Source organism: Astatotilapia calliptera, chromosome 1, assembly GCF_964374335.1.
Source record: "Astatotilapia calliptera chromosome 1, fAstCal68.1, whole genome shotgun sequence".
Lineage (NCBI taxonomy): Eukaryota > Metazoa > Chordata > Actinopteri > Cichliformes > Cichlidae > Astatotilapia > Astatotilapia calliptera.
In genome coordinates, this window is record NC_137422.1 from 28127240 (window position 1) to 28148891 (window position 21652).

Genomic DNA, 21652 nt, shown 5'->3' on the forward strand with positions numbered 1-21652 from the left:
TTGAGGCTGAACAAGGCAAATATTAACCTGCACACATATGCACGAAAACCACATGGCCACAGTCTAATTAATGAAATTCCTGAGATTACACTAAAACCTGCCTCAGCTTTCACTTTTATTCCCTTCACACATAAAAATGCAAATGTGTATCTTTCACACAAGATATTATGGTACTTATTTTTATTGCAAATCATTATTATTATACATTTAACCTTGTTGAGCACCTGACCCACTGATGACCTCACACACTGCAGTAAATAAACCATCACATCTCTACACTTATTTCTTTCTGTCATATATTCACACACAGCAGTAACAAGTATTAGCATTCTCCAGATTCGCTGTTGTCTGCTCCGTATTCTTCCAGTCTCTTTCTCTCCTCTCCTTCTCCCACTCTAGTTGGCTATGTTTTCCTGCATGTTGAATGCTCCAGTTCTTAGAAAACCCAACACGTGTTTCCTTTCTCCCCCCTGCCTGGCGCAATGTATGTGTGTGTGAGACACCATGATAAAGTGCTCCACAGCAAGGCGGTGCAAAGTATATTTGTAATGACAGCAGAATTTGATCCACAGTCATGAACTGTATCACATGGGATTGCAGTTTCATGCGGACCGCATATACACATAAACACACACAGAGGTCTAGAACAAGCAGGCGTGGGGGCAGTTGGATGGGAGTTGGGCTGGTTCTTAGAAACACTGAGTAACAAGAAAAAGCCATGAGACCCAGTTCGGGGAGACTTTATGTCGAAACTTTTTTGTTTGTTTTTCTAAAATGAGAACTCTGAGTACAGACTCAACTCAGGGCGCCATATATAAATGTAACTTTATCAGATTATGGATTATAGTTAGGAACATCTGACAGAGGACTATAGATATGGGAGTTATCAGTTTTCTCATCAAGTCAAGTCAAGAAAGTGAATAAGAGCATTTCGCCAAAATGATGAAATAGAAAAAATACAACATTACAAGCATTCATTTACAATTTAAAATCTGCTGCTTTATATTGTTGGAATAAAGGATTATATTACCCTCCTCGTAGGATATGATTTTGCTTAAGGTTGCAGTTGTTGAACTGTATACATCTATAAAGTATATACACCAGTCGAGCATAACATTATGACCACTGACAGGTAAAGCAAATAACACTGATTATCTCATCATCATCATTAATGCTGGTTCTGATAGAAATGTGTCAGATTACACAGTGCAACACAGTTTGTGATGTATGGTGCCTTGTATATCTTTTCTGAATGTTTTTTGAATAGTTTTGCATTTGGCTAGGGCCAGTGTAACTATTGCTAGCATGAGGTGATACCTGGATGTCTCTGACCAAACAATCAGAAACAGACTTAATGTGAGTGGCCTGAGGGCCCAACTTTCTCCAGTGGGCCCTGTGCTCACTGCCAGGACCATGAGGCCTGACTGGCGTTTGCCATAGAATACTAGAAATGGCAGGTCCACCACTGGCACCTTGTGCTTTTCACAGATAAGAGCAGGTTCGTCCTGAACACATATGACAAACGTCTGGAGGGTCTGGAGAAGATGTAGAGAATATCATGCTGCATGCAAAATCCCTCAGCATGACCAGGATGGCATACCCATGGAGAGACACACAGATCTCTACAGGCTAGGCAACAGCACCCTGACAAGCGTTAGGTATTAGGATGAAATCCTTGGACCCATTGTCAGACTGTACAGTGGTAAAGTGGCTCCTCTTTTCCTCCTGGTGCACAACAATGTCCCACCTCATGTGCGGTGAGTATGTAGGCAGTTCCTGGAGGATGAAGGAACTGATGCCATTGGTTGGCCGCCATGCTCGCCCAGCCTAAATCCAATAAAACACCTCTGGGACCTGTTTCAGTCCATCTTACACTGCTAGGTTGCACCTCAGACTTACTAGGAGCTCAGTGATACCCTGGTCCAGCCATTGTCTCGTTAGAAGCCCCAACGCTGTCAGGCATGCGGAGCCCATACAACCTGAGGACTATTTTAAATAGATGCTAAGAAATTTGGGCAAAATCGATTAGCCTACTGCTGCATCAATTTTTCACTTTGATTTTTAAATTCAGTCGATGTGTTTTCAAAGTGTTCCTTCATTTTTATTTTTATAGCAATGTATTAGATAGATAAACTACCAACTGCAGTTACAGGTTTAGTTTCTCCGGACAGATGGGTAGACTTTTGACCACTGAGACACAGTCAGTACATTGCACAATGCTGATGCCTTCAAGCTCTCTGAATGTCAGTGCTATTCTTGTCTCCTTGGCTGCTCATACCAGGCTTGCATGTCTTCAGAATTAGAACAAGGTTCTTTTCCTTTTCGCTTGGGTAGATTTCAGTAGAAATGAATACAGTGTGATTTAATGATGCCATATCTAAGTAATTTGAGTTTTCCAATGATGTTACAGTCAATACTCTGCTATGTACTGTATTATATGTAGAATGTGACGTTTCAATCAACTAAAACATGAAAGACATTAATATGTCATCACTGCTGAAGAACTTAATTCTTATTTAACCCCAATGTGTCCTCAGAAAATGTCTCAGATAATCCTCCCTGTTTCCAAAGAAGGATGCTGTATCACATGTAATATTTAATTAATGTAATTTTAATAAAACGTAATGATTTTCAAACTTTTTAACCTATATTTTACTCTAAGGATATTTAGTCAGTTATTAAAATAAAGTTGTTAAAAACTGTAAGCTATGTATGCATTGCTTTTAGACAATCCTTTTCTCACTGAACCAAGAAGTGAATTTACACTAACATATAGCATTTACATATTTTATATATTCATTTATCTATATATAGATATAGTAATTGATATAGTACGCTATCTATATATAATTATTAGAGGTATTATTTAATTACATTAGTATATAATATTGAAATGTATAATTCGGTTGTGCATTTGTGAAATATTTTCAACGAGCTTTGAGGTCAAATTGTCCCTTTTCAACATAATTAATTACCTTTATAGGGGCTTATGATAAGATTTTAAATTACTTTATTAATAAAGTTGTTGCATGTAATTTCTTTTTTTTAAAGAAGTATTAAAGTATAATGCAGGAATTAGAAAGTGTGAACAGTAAACACAAGCAGAGACAAAACAATAATATAGTCATAACTGATTTTTTAAGGGAACTGTTCAGCAAACATTGTGTGGCGTCATCGGTGCTCAGCCAATCGATCAGTCCGAGGTTGCAGCTCTGTGGTGGAGGGAGGAATATTTAATCCACGTGGTGCGTTCCAGAGTAATTTGGAAGTGTAAAGTTCCGAGTTTGCAGTCTTATTTTTCGTCTGGAACGACCCGTCAGCTCTGACTTCCAACCGGAGAAGTCGGAGCAACCCCATTAATATCGAGTTAACAATCCGAGATGTCATAAATTAAACTGTAAAACTTGTAATCTGCACTGTCGTGCTCGCTAAATAAGCCATAGGCGGAGAACTGAGCAGCTTCTGTGCACAAGTGTGTGTTAAAAACAGTAAAAGTATTTCCCAGTAGTATTAGTGGTGCACAAAAGACTGTAGTTTGCTAAGAAGTAAAAACAAATCCTGTTTTTTCCTGTTTTCCAGACGTTAATACTGGAGTGACGTCACTCCCGATTCATGCGTCCGATTTCCAAGGTAACCTGAACGCGGCATACGATTTAAAACGCATATCATCCTCGAGCACAGAAGCCACGATCAGATGTCAACAAAGCTGTAAGAGTGTGAATATTACCGATGATGTTTGTGCTGAGCACTGACACTTAACGCCGTAAACCAGTATAGGACCCTTAGTGGAAAAATCGGAAGGAAGAAATATTCTGGAGGGAAGAGCGACGTCCATAAATAATGTAAGCAAAGACTACATTGCTTCTGTAGCATGCTGTGAGAAACATGTCATGGGGTTTAGGTATTTTTGAAGTACAGGTGTTATATATTGCTTGGGCTGTTTGAATGAAGACAGAGCCCTGATGCAGACTGCAGAGCCTCACCCCGTGTGCAGATGTTTACATGTCGCCACAGAGCCACACTACGACGTAATTATCAATCCCGTACTGATGCAGCTTCTCTTCACATCCTGCATAAGAGAAATATCCACAATATTTGTGACAGTATTTGTTTATATATTTGTATATATGTATAATATATGCATCTATGGTTTTATTTCGTGGTGTGCGTTTTCAGACGGTATAGTGATTTAGTAAAGTGCTGTCTAATATATAGAACCCCCCTCCCTTTTTTGTTTTATTTAGCTATCATTTGTCACAGACAATCATCCCGGTGTGTCTGGCTGCTCCAGTCACATTAAATTGATTTAATTGGATAATCCTTCACATTATCATCTGTCTGTAAATCCCTCAATCTCTCTCTTACCTCTCAGCTATCCTGTCCGTGTTTGCACACTGTCTTTCCTGTGGTGAGAGGCCACTGATGTTTTATGTTTATAAATAAGCCTCAGCACACTATGTCACACACTGTGAATGCAACTCAGCGTTGTTGCTCACTTATCCGAAAAAGAACAGCAGTGACTGAGATCAGGTTCTTGTAGCCTAACTGTTTTGTTTCTTGTGCTGCATGTCCATTTAATGACACATAATGACCCCTTGGCCTTGGGTGGACTCGTGATAGGTTATTACGTAATTGAGGCGCAGTGTGATTGGCTCTTTAACAGAAACGTCCTGGAGGACTGGGCATGGCTTTGGCCGTGTGTGTGTGTGTGTGTGTGTGTGTGTGTGTGTGTGTGTGTGTGTGAGGGAGAGAAAGAGAGAGAGAGAGAGAGAGAGAGAGATTAAAGGAGAGAGAGAGATGTGTTTGCGGGAGATTTCTGTTTACCGTAATGTCAGGTCTGTGGCATGAAAATTGATGGACTCATATTCATGGTGTTGAAATAAATGGACAAGAGGTCCAGGGAGTCAGAGTTGGGTCAAGGGATCAAATAATTATTGCCTATCCCATTTGTAATGCTCGAAATTGCACCATAGAAACTGACATGTTGAAACAAACTACCAAAGGAAAAAGAACATATTTTCTCCCATGAGGTTATATGCAAATTTGTTCATTTGCAAAGTATGTTCGATAGCTATCACTACAGTTTCTATTCCATCCTATTATTTTCTTTCCATGTTAAAAGAAAGAATGTTGAATAAACATTTAGAACACATATTAATCATTTTGATTTCCATGAACAGCATTATGGGTTACTTTGTACGATATACAGATATCACTGAATTTAAGCCGTTTTCTACCACACTCCTCTGCAGAAGCAGAAAAAAGAAGGAAAGGTGCACAGCGTGTAGTCGTTATTCTAATAACAGTGTTGTGGTGTGTTGTGTTATTATTGTTGTGGCCTGGTTAGACCAAGGGTGTGATGATTGACTTATGTGGCTTTGATGAGTAGTGGAATAAAGCTAGGCCATTAGAACAAAAGATCCCCAATCTGTGATGTTCAATAATTGATGTGTGTTAATGAATCATCCTCATCATCAGCGTTCTTGCACAGTTTGCTGAAGCACGAAGCCATCTGCCGACTGGGCGTGCTGTAATGTTTGTGTATGTGACACTATCTTAGTCAGCACAAGCAGGTGACAGGTGGTTACAATTTTCTTGAATGTGTTTAAACCCATGTTACACGTGGCCTCACCGCCCTTTCGTAACCTTTTCCCGCTCTCCCTCTTGTTTCTGTATGCCTCTCACCAAAAGGGGATTTATATATTTTTAAACATTCTCTCTAAAAATATCTGGTTACAATTAACATTGACTATTACATAGTGGCTACTATTAATAAGCCATCATAGCTGTAGGGCCATTAGGTTGTACATTGCAAAGACAGTACAACAGAAGAAGGCTTATGAAATATCAACTTGTTTATTCATAAAAAATTAATAAGGCTGTTCAGTTCATAACAGATGGGTTGCTGTTCATTTCTCCATTACTCACAACCATAAATCTTGGAGGACACTGGAGGCATTTCCCTGTCTGTGATGCGCTCACAAGAGCATGTTTGCCGTACTAGAGTAATGCCAGACATCCCTGATGGACTGTATATTTGCACTACAGAAAGGAAAATGCGCTGAGTTTATAATGCTGTCTTTTTTGGTGGGGGGTAAACCCACCCCCTCATTCTGTCTTTTTTGAAAAGCACAATGCTCTCATATACCAACTTTGGTCAAACCCACAAACATACCCCGCACTCAGAAGCACCACAAGAATAGAGAAAAGAATGATGAAGCTGTCTTTGCTTGAGGTATCAGCAACCTGCCAGAAACCACTTGAGATTATGCAGTTAGCTGGCATGAGTGGGCACAAACTGGACTCAGTATATCAATAATGTGTCTTAATGTGTAATTATGTAACAAGATGGCCTTGCATTGTGTTTTGACGTTAAAGACATGAAACGTGACTAAAACAGATGAATAATCTCCTATATTTCTTCTCTCACTCTCTATCTCCCAGTTGCAAACCATGAATTATGTGGGTCAGCTGGCGGGGCAGGTGTTTGTGCAGGTCAAGGAGCTGTACAGAGGGCTCAACCCTGCAACACTGTCTGGGTGTATAGATGTCATTGTGGTCCGGCAGCCAGATGGTTCCTTACAGTGCTCTCCGTTTCACGTCCGCTTTGGCAAGATGGGTGTGCTGCGGTCACGTGAGAAAGTGGTGAGATCATAGAGCGCTCTCTAACCTGCACATGTTTAAAATCTATTTTATATTTCACGACAGCTAAATGTAAATTTTAATATATGTAAATTTAATCTGCATTCATTTGTGCAGCGCTATAGTATATTTTTTGAAAAAAAGAAACTAAAACAGTGCATTATAACAGTATATTTAAAACAGGACTACAATCAGTAAAACTCATGAGTCCGTATCTTAATGATAACATTAGGTTATAACAGATTATTATTTATTTTTTATAGCCTAAAGGTACTGCATTGGTCTTCTCAACCTTCCAGTCTGGAGGTTGTCAGGGAATGCTAATGAAGTCTAAGGCATTAGTCTTAATCAATTCTTTTTCTGTTCTGTTCTGCAGGTGGACATAGAAATTAATGGAGAGCCAGTGAGCTTACACATGAAGCTGGGAGAAAATGGAGAGGCTTTCTTTGTTAAAGAGACTGAGAACAAAATGGTGAGTAGTGATTGACAGAGTCATTACTCCTGAATCAGTAAACACACACGAGAATAGCACAGAACATTACTCGCAGATATGAAGGTCATAAAGCCTGAACTAATATACAAGAAGTGCTTGATTTATCACTGTGCTCCAACAGAGCTAAATTATTATTTGCCCTCTTAGGTAGTAGCGATTCTCACTGGTTTTACCACTCGCTGATTAATCTGCAACTACACGTTGTTGTAACTTTAATTGCCAAACTTAAATGTCTTCTCGTCCTGCCCTGACAAGCCCAGAGTAAGAAAAAAGATGTACCTTGACTCACTCGCGGCGTCAGTTTTACCACACAGCTTTAAGGAGTGTAAAATATACTTCAAAATTTCTTAATATTATGAGGTTTTCTATTAATTGAGTACCTTTTTTATTTACATGTGCATATAAAATATCCTAGTGTTGTCATACTTGGGGGAAAAAATCCAAGCATAGACCTTATCAACTTGTTTGTAGATAAGTAGCTAAACATTTTAGCAAAACACTAGGCTCAATAACAAGGCACAACAAGTGCTTCTGTCCTCCTGTGGCATCTTCTTGGCAAACACGAGTTTAGCTTCCCAGAAATAAACCATCATGACAAGCAGAAAGCAGAGACAAACACTGGTCAGTCAGACACTAAACACACAGTCGACAGTCTGTCATTGTCTAACTTTGATATGTGGGTGGAGAAAAAGAAATTTGATAGAAATGAATGACTGATTCATATAGTGTCAATTCATAGCAACATTTGCCTAAAGGTGTTTTGTGTTGTTTTGGACCTGTAACTATGTTATACAGGGTGTTTTCTTACTTCCAACAATTAGCCAGGAGCAGGCAACACTTTGTCATTTTCTTCCCATTTCAGCCAGGGAAACAAAGACATTTGTTTTTCAAGTCTAAAAGCTCTTATGAACATTTACGCAGTACAAAAGTGTCATGCGAGGACAGACAGACATTGACTATTGCCAGTGCCAGACACCAGTTTATTTGCTTCCAGGCAAATGGCAACAGATACAATGTTCAACTGATAAATTGGGGCATCTGTAATAGAAACGGCTCACATTATTCAACCATAGACTTTACCCACTGGTTTGCCTCAATCCCCTGAAGCTGAATTTATCTGTCAGATTTTAGCTTTTCATGTATCTGTAATACGCCGTATTACACAGAAGTATTTGCAGCGCACATGCACATACACGTCACAGGAAACGGCATAATCTGGGAACATTCCCTTCTGTTTTGAAACCTGATTCTGTAACGCGATAGGTAACGTCTCATGGGAGGTAGGAGGGAGTATGGGAGTATTTGAGGTTGAGAGGTACTTCAAGGAAGATCTATTGTAGTAAACAACATCTATCAGCAGTCACAATGTTACTCGTGAAGTGGTGAGTAACCAGGAGCTCGCGCTTTCCCCTGGCCAAGAATGAAAAGGAATATGTTGCAATCTGAGAGGTTCTAATTCCTTTTCCGAAGGATTACGTCCATCTAATGCTGCATCCATTACTTACTGTCCATCTTATAGAGAAGCTATTAATAAATCAATACTATAATACCTCTTTCCACAACAGACAAGAAAATAATGGCTTTTAGTTTCAGTCCCACATAGAGTTATTTGCGAATTCGGTTTGACCATGTTTGTCTTATAGTTTTGGTCTCGACTTGAATCCTTTCCCTTAACATAACTCTCTCTCCAGAGAGTGGAAAACCACCGGAGACCTATTTATAGGTCTGCCATTTCACACACTGTATAGTCTGTTACACACAGACTGCCCTCGGAAATTACTGAGACATACTGTACATGTCATGAAAGAGGAGCAGTACAAGGACATAAAACCTCTAGCTGGTAATAGCACATTGGTAGCACAGCACGGTGTGTTTGCCACTCACATGAAGAGGTAAAAGAACAAGCATCATGGGAGCTTGCAGACTGTGTCAGTCTAAGTTGTCACATCTCAAGTCCTAATGTACACTCTGTACACTCTTCATCTGTGTTTCTCAAGGTGCAAAGTTTGCAGGGGTTTGTGCATGATCAAATAAATGCACAAAAATTGAGCCCAAAATTCTCATCTTCATGCTACAACATTAGAAATCTTTCAATACCAGTGCTTTAATAAAAGAAACATCTCCGATGATGTAACTTAATGACTTTGTGCCCTAAAGGGTGACACATAAAGAGAATTATTACTCTCTTTATCTTTATGGCATGTGCATTTAACAACCCTTTAATGCAAATATCACAGATGTAAAACCAAAGTGTTGGAAAGATTTTTACTCAGTAATTGAAGTAATCTTATTTATTACATTGCATTTTGCAGCATATAAACAAATCGCTTTATAGTTGATCTTGTGTGGTTTAAGAACTCTATATTTGTGCACAAATGCTCTTTTTCTAAGGAAATTGTGGGAATAACACTTATAGTTCAGTGAGAAACTGAAATATCAACAGACTGGAGTAAAAAAACAAAAACAATTTAAATACTGGAACTGAAACTGGCTTTAGAGCTGATATTTCCCTCTGAGTATAGAGCTCAGAGTAGATCTGTACTCAGTACTATCCCTTTTCCTCTCCAGTCTAAATGAATTGTGCTGTGTTGGACTGTGCAATGACACGTGAACTGCAAGGCATGTGTGAGTCTGCTCTGTTTGGATCATCCCTTTATCATGCCTCCGCCTCCCCCACTCTCTCTCTCTCTCTCTCTCTCTGTCTCTCTTTATTCTTCTAGCAGCCTCTTGGCAGTGCAACGCTGATGAGCAAATCTCTGTGATTTTGCTAATCTGAGCTCAAATTTTCACCAGATTATTTAGCTGGCTGTTTGGCAGTAGGAATGACCATATCTGTTGTTGCAATATTTCATTTTCTTTTAGAATAGAAAAATCAGCAATCTGCAATATGGACTGCTATGACATTTTGACAGAGAACAAACATATTTGGCCTGGTCATTACCTGCTATACTCAAGGCTTTTTCATCACCCCCAGCTGTAGAGAGGGTGATGGGACCTTAAAATGCTCCACTTTATTCTTGCATCTTGTCCTACATGATTGGATTCTCAATCTATTTTATATTACAACTGTTCAGAGGGCAATTTTTACTTGCTGTTGTGTAATAATTCTTAAAAACTCCAGATATAAATGTCAAAGCTAATGGCTTAAACCAAAGAAGACAATTGCATCATTAAATGTATGAACAAAGAGTTCTCAATAAGGCAATAATAATAATTAAAAAAAACAAAAGTAGAAGCACTTTTCATGTCAGTATCAGCAGCTATTATAGATGCTGCGGTCTACACAAGAGATGGTACAGCAGAAAAGACTTGCGTCAAGTATTGCTAATTTCAGACCTTATCTCACTTTCCCTGGAAACAGGAAGTGGTTCCATCCTACCTGGCAACATCACCAATCATGTCAACAGGGCAGGAGTTAATGAAGTCACATCTAGCCAGGGGCAACTCTCGTCACCATGGTAGGCGCCGTTGGAAACAGCGATGTTAGAATTTGTGACAATTTGCATTTTCTTAAACAGTTTTTTATGATACTCTTTCCCATCATATAGACTCCATCCCATGCGGCCCGCTTCCTGTTCAGAATCTGGGACTGCAGCAAAGTGAAGGAGGGTTAACCAAGAAGAGGAGAAAGAGAAAGAAGAAGGCACGGCCAGAGGGAGGTGGAGGAGGCGCAGGACTGAGGAGAGAGGAAAGTGGAGAAGAGTTCTCAGATGATGAGGACATGTTCACTATTGACCTGAGCTCAGATGAGGAAATGGAGGGGGACAGCAGCAGGTGTGTGTGTGCAAGAGAAAGTCTGAATATGTTTGCGTGTATGAAACAGAGAGGGAGAAAGAAAGAGAGGTTATTATACCTGCCAGCCTGGTATTTAACAGGGGAAAAAAAACATTTGTTGGTTGTCACAGTGTTGTTTGCGAAGCCGATGAACCACTGCCAATAATTCCTTAACTGTGTTAAGTGGAAAACCTGTGTGTGTTTGTGTGTGTGTGCTTACATTTTTCATGCATGGGTATGTGTTTAAGTGGCTGTTTGAACTGTCTAAAAGCTGGGTGTGTATTTATATCATTTAAATCACAGATTACATATATATATATATATATATATTCATATCTGGGCCTATGTCCTCATTTTAGCTTTCACAGCGTTTTAGTAGATAAAGGTGAATGGCTTGGATGTGAATTGAACTGCGATTTGGGGAAGACCTCGAAGGGGCCTGGTGGCGGCTCCCGGGCCAAGCAGATCCCCATGTACTAAATAGAAGTGAAGAAGTTAAAGAATTGAAGAGGGGATGGAGGGTGGGGCACGTAAACAAGAAGGAACTGCTTGTAGAACTGGGGGAACATATATACTGTAGATAAGAATCGGAAGGAGCATGTTTGGAGGTGTGGTCCCGCTCCTGAAATTCCAATACTTTATCTCCAATTAAAATATGTGTTGAAAAAGTACTTAATGAGAGAAGAATATAACACTGAAAACTTTAGAACACGTGCTTCATGAGGACTGCTGTGTCGGTGTAGTTTGATCAGATTTGAATGGCAATAACAAACAGCCCACCTGCTTTCAACAGATTCATATTCAAACATTGCTAGATTTTAATTTGTCTAAGCAAGTCCTGCACAGCTCAAAACAGTGAGAAGGCATCAGAAAAATCAATGTGGTGTGTTTATGTTGAAAACCAGGATCAATTTTCTCTCTAACCGGTGTTAAATGGAATTAAGGTTAGTTTCTGTTCAATAAATAAATAATTTTCTTAAGTGTTTAAAGAGAAGCAGTTTTATGTGTGTGTGCAGGTTTGTGCATGTTTGTGTTCATGTGTGAAGCCCTCTTGGAAACCAGCTCTGCTTGTTGGACTTGCTCCAAGGATTTGTCCGTTTCCCACAGCGCGCACTGTCTCTTTGAAAGAATGGCTCACGGGGTCATCCTTACTGGAGGCATTCCAAGCCTTTTTTAGGAAGTTTGCCACATGATCCTGAAACCCTTAAAGACAAGCAAAAAAAGTGTGTGTGCTTCAAGTCATTCTCTAAATTGTACTTAATGAGTGTATTTCCTTGGCTGGTTTATGATATGCGGTCACAGTCAAACAGCCCACGACATTTCAATTTTCAACAAATAAAAAGACCATACCATAGTTTCTTGGCTGTGATACGACTTGCATCGACGCACTGTTTACATAGTAAATACCAGTGTCTGCACTAATGATGAAATAAAATGGTTGTGCACATGACTGACATCTCACTGGATGTGTGTATTTGTGATCAGACCTGTGTATGGTGATCAGGGATTGACTGCCAATGCCCACATTCTCCCCAGCACTGACTGGACTCATTCACAGAGGTATTTGGATGTAAGTGTGTGTCTGTCACACTGACAGACACACACTTGAACTCTTTAATAAACTCTTCTCATGAAATAGCATATTGCACATTTTAATATGTTTTTTTGTCCTCATGATAATTAGATGGAATCACAATTCACTGTCTTTCATTCTCTCTTTTCTTCCCTTCTCTTTTTTTGTGTTCTTTTTGTCTTTTATTCTTTCTGTAGTAAATTGATTAAGAAGACTCTGTCCATTCCTCAGCCCTGTGGTCTATCCATCTCCTGTCCTCAGCAGTCCTCTCACTTCTCTTCTCCTACTAGGTATCACCTTAGATTCCACCCTCTCTGAACACTAAATATGAAATAATGCACTAATTTTAGTGCATTATTTATGCAATAAAAATTTGCACAAAGAATGATACATTTTGTAACTTTGTAACTTTGAAACTGTGAAGTACCAGACAATCCAAAACAAATGTTTGACTTTAACTTTTCCAGTAGCCCAGACGATTCGCAGTCATCAACACCAAAGAGTGACTCAGAGCTAACAAATCCATCTAAGGACAACCCTGAGATGCTATGGACCTGGGGGGAGTTACCACAGGCTGCCCAGGTACATAACCACACATGGCATCACATGAATTGAGTCTGTTGGCTTTGCCTTTTGGGGATGGCAGCATTAAATCAACTGCATGGTCATAAAATACAATATATACATATAACTGCATGTTGTAGCTGTTTACTGTGTTAAGGTGTGAAGGTAAAATAAAGTGTGCAAACAATGAAAACTGTCCACCGCACCCATTATTAGCACTTCTCGTGCTGCTTTTTTTGTTTTTTCATGCTTCTCGCCTTTGGGTTGTGCTCCACAGTTGCTCCCTTTACTACTCACGCTGATCCACTTTGTGTATCAGTCGACACACAGCTTCATCAACATTAGGCTGCACACTGTTAGTTTCTTGGAGGACTACACTAAAGTATGTCTGCATAGGTTGCACACCCAAAGTCAAACAAATGGACACAAATGTGCTGATTCTGAACTGATTCCACCTGCTGATCAGAACCAACAAAGCCATATCTATTTTATAAGTAATGTTAAGACTTCAGCCTGTATGAGTGGAGAAAATGAAACATGACTAAGGGGTGGGGTTAATAAAATGTATGTAAGAAAGCAAATATTGTCTGAACTGACTGTCTGTTTTTCTTTTACAGCCATCTTTCCTGACCGCCCACCAGAAGCAGGATTCTGCCGCTGTTGTCTCCATACCGGTGTCTTCTAGCACTCACTTCCGAGCCATCAGTGACATGGGAACTCTGTGCAGTCCAGTGCCACCACTGGACAAAGACACAGAGGAAAACAGAAATGGACACATTGTCAGAGAACAAGGTAGAATAAAACTTTGCACTGAATGTACAAATATCTAAAAGCAGGATAAATTTGCACAGCGTCACATTAAAATGCTTTGAGAAATGCTGTGTTTTTTCCTTTAGAGAGAGAAGTGAAAAGTGTTGGGCCGTCATGTGTACAGATGGAGAGTTTGACAACATGCTCAGTGTCTCAAAGAATTCTTCCTGATCATTTGGAAGATAGCAGGAATAGTCCCATCAAAAGGACCGATTCACCGTCCAAGAGGAAAGGTACTGTTTGAGTTTTCTGCTCGTAAACAATGGATATCTTGATCTCAGTGTGTCTAAATTTCTGTTTCCTCTTTTATGCACTGATAAATGTCTCTTCTAGAAAAGAGAAGTCAACACCTGGGTGCTGATGGTATTTACCTGGATGACATTACAGAACTGGAGCCTGAAGTAGCTGCTCTTTACTTTCCTAAAACGTACGTACAGCATGTGTTGTAGCACCCTCTGGTGGCCATATTAGGGATCACAGTATTTCTTTCCACTGACACACAGAGCACAGAATACTTTATGGATGATTTTTGTATAACATTAGGTTTTTTTTTTTCAATAACTAAGCACTTGCTTCACTGTAAGTGCTTATAATAGCAGATTATTTGAACTTGATAGCATGAAGAAGATTAATGAGGTAGCTAGGTTACGAGAAAGAAGGAGACCTTCTTTCAGTTGTATTTTTGTCACCACATGGTAACAGCCATTGAACTTCTTTATAACTAAGAGAAGACAGATATTCCTCCTCTCAAGGTCTTCGAAAACTCCAATTTCCAAAACTGAATTTAGCCTTGAAGAACTTGAAGTGTACTAAATACATTTTAGACCATTGTTTACATAGTATATGGCATGATAGTATGAAGAATTACTGTGTGATCCATGTGTGTGTATTTTTCCCTCCACAGTGACGGAGGCAGCAGCTCGATGAAGGGGGACACTGAGATGATGGTGGGTGTGCGGAGCGCTAACCAATCCCCACAGTCAGTCGGCAGCAGCGGGGTGGACAGTGGCGTGGACAGTTTGGTGGATCAAGTGTGTGATCTACCTCATGTTGCTATCTCTTTGTGTGGAGGACTCACTGATAACAGGGAGATTACAAAAGGTGGGACAGGGAATGATGATGTTGGATAATAATAGTGAAATAATGTGCATGAAATATTTGCAGTTGTCGAGATAAAGCTTATATGAAAGAAATTAAAAACAACATATTATATTTTTTAATTTGAAAACTTTAACAATATTCATAAATAATGTTGCAGGTCTGTTCGCGTTTTACATATTTTAAACAGAAATGAATTGATTTTTAAGATTTCACACAGTTAGATAAAAATAAGTTATTATATGAAAAAACTATCTTATCAATCAGATCTTTTTTTCTCATTTGTTCTTGCCTCTGTCTGTTCCTGCTACAGAGCAATTCATGGAGAAGGCTGTTTCCTACCAACAGTTCTCTGAAAACCCTTCTATTATTGATGACCCTAACCTTGTGGTCAAGATAGGAAGCAAGTATGTACTTCTACTGCTCTTTATTTGAACTGAGCGTCTGACATATACAAGCTTTTTTTTTTTTTTTTGCAAATATGTAAGCTATCCTTTGCCAGTAGATGTCTTTAAGAATGAACGGGTGCATAATAGCTTCCTCTGTCACCTGTTGTAGGTACTACAACTGGAACACAGCTGCTCCTGTCATGCTGGCCATGCAGGTCTACCAGAAACCACTGCCACAGGTAAGACCACCACAGTGATACACAAGTATTTACTCCTGATTCTTTCCATTCGACATGAATGCCACAAATTCTGCCCTCTCAAAAACTGTGAAGACGGACCTTTACGTTTTGTTGTATTTAATCAATAAAATGTGTAAATGAAGAGTTTTGTTTTTTGTCTGAAACAATGTGTAAAGCCACATTTTGCTTTGATGAATATACATTACTTTGGCTACTATCTACTGTTGTATTCAATATTGTTATTTGTTATATGGTGTGTTTGTTGTGTTGCAATGTTATGGACCACCTTTACTCCAGAGCATTTCTGGCATTTTACAATTTATCCTTAATCTGTTTTTTTTTCCCACTCTGGTTCACTATTGTTGTTTGCCAGCCACCTCTCATTAATACAACAAAATAACACCAACTGAAATGTGTTCACACTCATTCCTTGTTTCAATAATCAATATTTCAAAACTAAGTGAAGATTTAAATGTTTTCACTTTATCCCAAGTGAACAAAACTTACATGCTACCGATCAAAATTACTCGACACATGGGAGAGCTTATAGCATATTTGCCAGTCCTATATCACAGTGAACTGTTGTGGTAAATTCATTGACCTAACACTTGATTAATGTCATGTCTTTGTCCCCCTTCTTATTTTTCCCTTTTATTTAAATCCATTCTTTCTTTCACCATCCACCCGATGTTTATATTTACCAAGTGTTGGTGTTTGAGTTATGTGTTTTCTGCTTTTGGCTTCTTCTCATACTGCCTCCCTGGTCTGTTTGGCTCCAGTCCTACCCAGCCTGTATGATGTTTTCTGGCTTTGCTTATGTGTTGGTCGGGGCATGACTTTATCTGCCTGCTTTGTTGCTTTATCATTGTTACCCTTTCCATCAGCCTCTCTTTTTCCCCATATTTTCACTTGAGTCCAACCATGAACATCATCTTCCTTTTCATTTAATCTAGCATCTGCTATTTTTCTATTTGCATGTCTTATTGTTTTCAATTCTAATTGTTTTACAAGCAAGTTAGCAGGAGTTTAGTGTGGTTTGTCATATTTTACTTTGCCTTTTAGATTTTCTTTTTGTGCTTTCTTGTGCTCTCTCTTTTTTGTCAGCTTTAAGTTACATTTTCGGTCAGTTTTGAGTTGTATATGCATGATTGTCTCCAGGCATCGGTGGAGAACATTATGAAGGACAAGATGCCAAAGAAAGGAGGACGCTGGTGGTTCTCATGGAGAAGCAGGAACAATGACTATAAGTCAGTAAGTGCACAGATAGATATGCAGATGATGAACTTGTTTATCTACGATTCACCGTATCATTTACTGGACATTAGGAAGAACGGGGAAAGGATTAGTCAAATTTCTTCCTTGGGTCATACATGTGACCTTTGACCTTTTTGTTCCTCAGGAATCAGTGACAGAAGCAGCTGGAGACCAAGACGAGACTTCCATAACAATGGCCCCAGTAAACAGGTAACGTTAGATTTAAAACTGTGTATTTTTCTCTCCGCACCTATTGACATATTTTTTCCTACTTGTTTAATCTTATATGAGCATTTTTGTCTTGTATAATTCAGGCTGAAGGATGAATCATCCTCAAGTGATGAAGACCACAAATCATCCAGTCAGATATCAGGAGTCTTTCAGTCAGAGCCCCTTGAGAGTTCTGGTGGCATTTGTTACAAGAAGACTCTTCGGCTCACGTCAGAGCAACTGGTACAGTGTTTGTTTCTACACTTGCTTTTATTGACATCAACAGGAATACAAATTACCTTATTTAAGATATTTTGCTCATGTGGTTCACTACATATAGAAGAATCTGTACAGTAACAAACAATAATACACTGTCTTTAATAAGACCATCTGAAAGTTTAAATTACTTAGCAGTCGAGGCAAAGTGAAAATAGAAATACGTCCAAAACCTCAAGAAAACTTCTCAACCTTCCTCATCTGTGTGTTTACAGGCTAGCCTGCAGCTAAGGGAGGGTCCTAATGAAGTGGTGTTCAGTGTGACCACTCAGTATCAAGGCACGTGCCGATGTCATGGCACAATCTATCTTTGGAGCTGGGATGACAAGATAGTCATCTCCGATATAGATGGAACCATTACAAGGTGTGAAATAACACTTAGTGGCCTACATCCTGTTCAGTTCTATCATATTACCAGCAGGAGTCAGACTTTACACAGTTTTTGGGTTCAAAGGGACAGCTTTATTCTGTGACGTTGTCTGTCTTACATTACGCTGTAGATCAGACACTCTGGGCCACATCCTCCCTACGCTGGGTAAAGACTGGACACACCAGGGTATCGCACGGCTCTACCACAGAGTCAGCCTGTGAGTGCTGCTTATTGTCCTCCAGCTAAAATACAGTATGTTGGGGTGAAGCACAATGCTATGTTTCTGTCTCTCATATTTTCTTTTGTTTGTTACAGAAATGGATATAAATTCATGTACTGTTCTGCAAGGGCCATTGGCATGGCTGACATGACAAGAGGTTACCTCCACTGGGTCAATGAAAGGGGAACCATGCTGCCAATGGGCCCAGTGCTGCTCAGCCCAAGCAGTCTTTTTTCTGCCTTGCACAGGTCAGATATAGAGCAAGGGGTAGAAAAATTCTACTCTAGATTATTTTTGGCCATTAACACAAAACCTAAAATATTTAGTTGCAGGTAATAATAGGTAACCTTTATTGTTTTTGCATATTTAAACTACGGCAAAAGTATTTACTCTGGCAAGTTAGTGGTTATTACTTAGATGTACCCTTTGAAAAAAGTTAGCTGAGGCAGATTTACAATGAGGACAAAAAAAAAAAGAATGTTCAACATTATGTTGTGTTTAGGGAGGTGATTGAGAAGAAGCCCGAGAAGTTTAAGATCGAGTGTCTCACAGACATCAAGCACCTTTTCTACCCAAACACTGAACCATTCTACGCTGCTTTTGGCAACAGAGCTACGGTGAGAATACTGCGCTGACATCCGCAGTGTGGATTACTCGCTCGTATTTTGGCCTCAGTGATTTTTAAAGCATGCTGGTTGTTTGTGTTATTTCAGGATGTTTATTCCTATAAGGAGGTGGGCGTTCCACTTAACAGGATTTTCACTGTCAATCCTAAGGGGGAGCTGGTGCAGGAGCATGCCAAAACAAATATTTCCTCGTAAGCTATATGCCTAGTTGCTTTTTGATTTTCATCAGTCTCGTGTGCATGGCCATGTTTTGATGTCTGCATTCTGCCTTCTAACAGGAAAAATGACAAAAGTCTTGTGTTTCTTTCTCAGCTATGGCCGTTTGTGTGATATGGTGGATCATGTCTTTCCGGTCTTTATGCAAGGTGAGGAAGCAGACTTCACTCACTCTGATGATTTTGACCAATGCAATTACTGGAACAAAGTACTTCCTGAAGGCACTATTGAGGGAGAGGAAGACCCACAGCCAGCCAAGATGAGCTGAAGAAACTGCTGAATCGAGCATGAAGCAGCTTTAGCATAAATGTGAAGATGAATGAAGCCATCAAGCTTTTCCTAATATGGTAAATCAAGATGGCTCCTTAACTCACAGGTGATACTTAAAAAAATAACTGAGTACCAATTCAAAGGAAATGAATGTTTTTTTCTACAGTAAACACAAAGAAACAAGCTGTGCTAACATTTAGGAGTGATAACGAAAGTAGTCAGGGAGACGGAGATAAAAGCAGAGGACTAAAAATGGCAACCTTAGGATCAATTGCTAATGAGACTGCTGAGTGAAAAACAAAGCAAGAAAAGAGATTTAAAAAACAAACAAACAAAAAAAGCAAAACCAAAATAATTCTGTGATGAAATTCAGCAGCTGGTTGGGAATTAAACTAACTCACATTTGCAAGTGTTCTGACTCTAATGCATACACATAGTAAACCTTGCAAACAGCATGAGTATAATATTTCTTTAGATTTTTTGTTATGCTACAAAATGTTTCTCAAAACATGTTTGTTGGTTCTCTAAAGGCACCAAGACAGAACTAACTGATTCCTTCGACTGGTTACCATTCTTGCCTTTAACCTACACCCATCATGTATATTCCAAAGGATAACAATTAGTAAATCAACTATTTCAACTATTGCCTAAATAGCAGACAATAAAACATAAATTGCCAATTTAGTTCAGCTTTTGAAATGCTAGATGGGCCCTTTGCTGCGGTTTCTGTTCTGCTCGTAGCATGCAGTATTAGTTGTACTTAAACTACAACTTTAAATAAGATTCTACCTAGCTATGTGGCTAAAGGTTGTCTTCTGACCTCAAGTACAGTGGACATTTTGCACCAGAAAATGCAGACTATATATGGCAAAACCATCCAGAGCATGCAAAAATAGCACAAATGGGGTATGCAAAAATCTCCTGTGCCAAACTCCTTTGCAAAGTAAAGCTAAGCGTGTGGTCTTTTGACCGTGCTACTGTGAAACATGTGGCCATGGCACATATTATAGTCTTCAGTGACTATATTCAAGACAAGTGCAAGACAATGCAATGAAATTCTGTCTGTTTCTATCTATTGTTTTTAAATGTACAAAAAAGGACATTCTGTAATATCGTACAATGTAATATACAAATCTCTCTACTCATTCGAATAACTAATGCCCATCAATGCAATTGCTTCATAAGCTAATTTAACACTAAGTATATTTTCAGTTTTGTAATGCAATATGATATATTGCACAGGTTAGTGTACTTCATGTAAAGCACTTATCTGTCCTGCAGAGGGAAAGTAAAGGAAGAGTATTCAGATTCTGTAAAGTTTTTGTATGAAACATGCCTATTTTTTGTAGTTTGTACATACGGGGTTTTTTCGTCTGTTATCAGACGTTTGTATTTTCATCACTTATCTAATAACATCCACTAAACAACTTTTATGCCTAATGTAAACCTCTCTTTTAATTTATATTACTTAAAATGGGAAAACCACTGCGTATGGTGTTAACATAATTTTTGTGACCGTACTATGATACAAGTTCTTGTGAATCAGTATATTGTCTAAAATACCTTGATGCTGGTGCTCATTCAAATATTCACACCCATTTTAAGGCCTCAAGGCAAATCTCTTTTTAAGTCAACTAAGAGGTACCTTTTTCATCACGCAACCACTGAAGCAATAAATCAACACCCAGTTGTTTTAGTGCTGCCTGTGGTTTGAGGCGTTAATGGCAACCAAGATAAAACCTCAACTGTTTACAAAAAGAGATATGTTTCCACTGCCTAACTGGTTTTAAATCGCATAAAGATTTATTCCCAGAGTACTTCATTAGATTTTTAGTTTGAAATTAACAAGTATATTTTTAGTACACAAGTATTTGTTCATGTGTCTTGTACTGAAATACCAGAATGCCAGAAACAAATCTGACTGATTGTGATTCACCTGGTTATACTGTCACTGTTTGTACATATAACAGATACTCTGTGTATTGTGATTAACTTAAAAGAAAGTCAGGAATTTATTTTTCATTTAATGAAAAACTGTCTTTGGGAAGTCCAGTGTAATTTGTGCCAGAGGAAAAAGATGCTCAGAACGCATGCTCTTAAGTAATGACTGTTGTGTTGTCGCCTGATCTTTTGAGGAGGCATGTTGCTCTGAAAAAGAAGAAAAAAAGGAGATGAGATCATTGTGTCAAAATTCAAATTTTGCTTTCAGCATTTTTAAAGAAAATCCCATTTGGTGATTGCTAATTTCTTTCTGTGAAAGATTCATTCAAACTGTTGACTAGTTTTCACTCTGACTCTGTGTTGATTTAGATGATTACTTTGCTGCTTCCCATGTAAATGTTATGTTTTTGGCTCTAAGCAACAGGCCACCAGTATCCAGTGCAAACCATTGTTAACATTGTAATTCAATCTGTACAATGGACACATCTTTAATAAACTTAAAGTTAATATTGATTTTGTGTTACACTTTTTTGACTCTGCATGCAGTGCTTGATTGTTTTCTTGCGTAAGTTCCTAATTCTTCCTTTAACCTCAGAAATTTGCCTATAGGCTCCTCATAATGCTTTCTTTAAATTTGTACTTTTTCTTTTATTGAACTGTTTTTGGTTCTATATTATAATATACTAA

General features: G+C 38.8%; 1 protein-coding gene across 3 annotated transcripts; it reads left to right on the forward strand.

Moving 5' to 3' along the window:
- The first annotated feature begins 3647 nt into the window (after nucleotides 1–3647).
- Nucleotides 3648–21478, forward strand: lpin1a (lipin 1a). Of its 3 annotated transcripts, XM_026171607.2 has the most exons (24): nucleotides 3648–3842; nucleotides 6445–6645; nucleotides 7019–7114; nucleotides 10497–10593; nucleotides 10684–10909; nucleotides 12395–12469; nucleotides 12680–12772; nucleotides 12950–13064; nucleotides 13664–13838; nucleotides 13943–14089; nucleotides 14190–14283; nucleotides 14761–14957; nucleotides 15268–15361; nucleotides 15513–15582; nucleotides 16288–16374; nucleotides 16741–16833; nucleotides 16982–17046; nucleotides 17151–17289; nucleotides 17538–17686; nucleotides 17823–17909; nucleotides 18008–18160; nucleotides 18415–18529; nucleotides 18626–18729; nucleotides 18851–21478. In XM_026171607.2, the coding sequence occupies exons 2-24, from the start codon at nucleotides 6454–6456 to the stop codon at nucleotides 19020–19022; spliced, it is 2835 nt and encodes a 944-aa protein (XP_026027392.2). In that variant the 5' UTR covers nucleotides 3648–3842; nucleotides 6445–6453; the 3' UTR covers nucleotides 19023–21478. The 3 variants fall into 3 exon arrangements, with proteins under 3 accessions (XP_026027392.2, XP_026027404.2, XP_026027398.2); XM_026171619.2 differs by lacking the exon at nucleotides 12680–12772; XM_026171613.2 differs by lacking the exon at nucleotides 16288–16374 and having other exon boundaries at nucleotides 3649–3842.
- Nucleotides 21479–21652: the final 174 nt, after the last annotated feature.

Bases quoted from the DNA above. Each gene is read 5' to 3' on its own strand.
- lpin1a (XM_026171607.2), top strand. From the start codon at position 6,454: ATGAATTATGTGGGTCAGCTGGCGGGGCAGGTGTTTGTGCAGGTCAAG. The intron at 12,773-12,949 runs GTATCACCTTAG...TAACTTTTCCAG, and splicing joins CACTTCTCTTCTCCTACTAG to TAGCCCAGACGATTCGCAGT. The intron at 16,375-16,740 runs GTATGATGTTTT...GATTGTCTCCAG, and splicing joins GCTCCAGTCCTACCCAGCCT to GCATCGGTGGAGAACATTAT.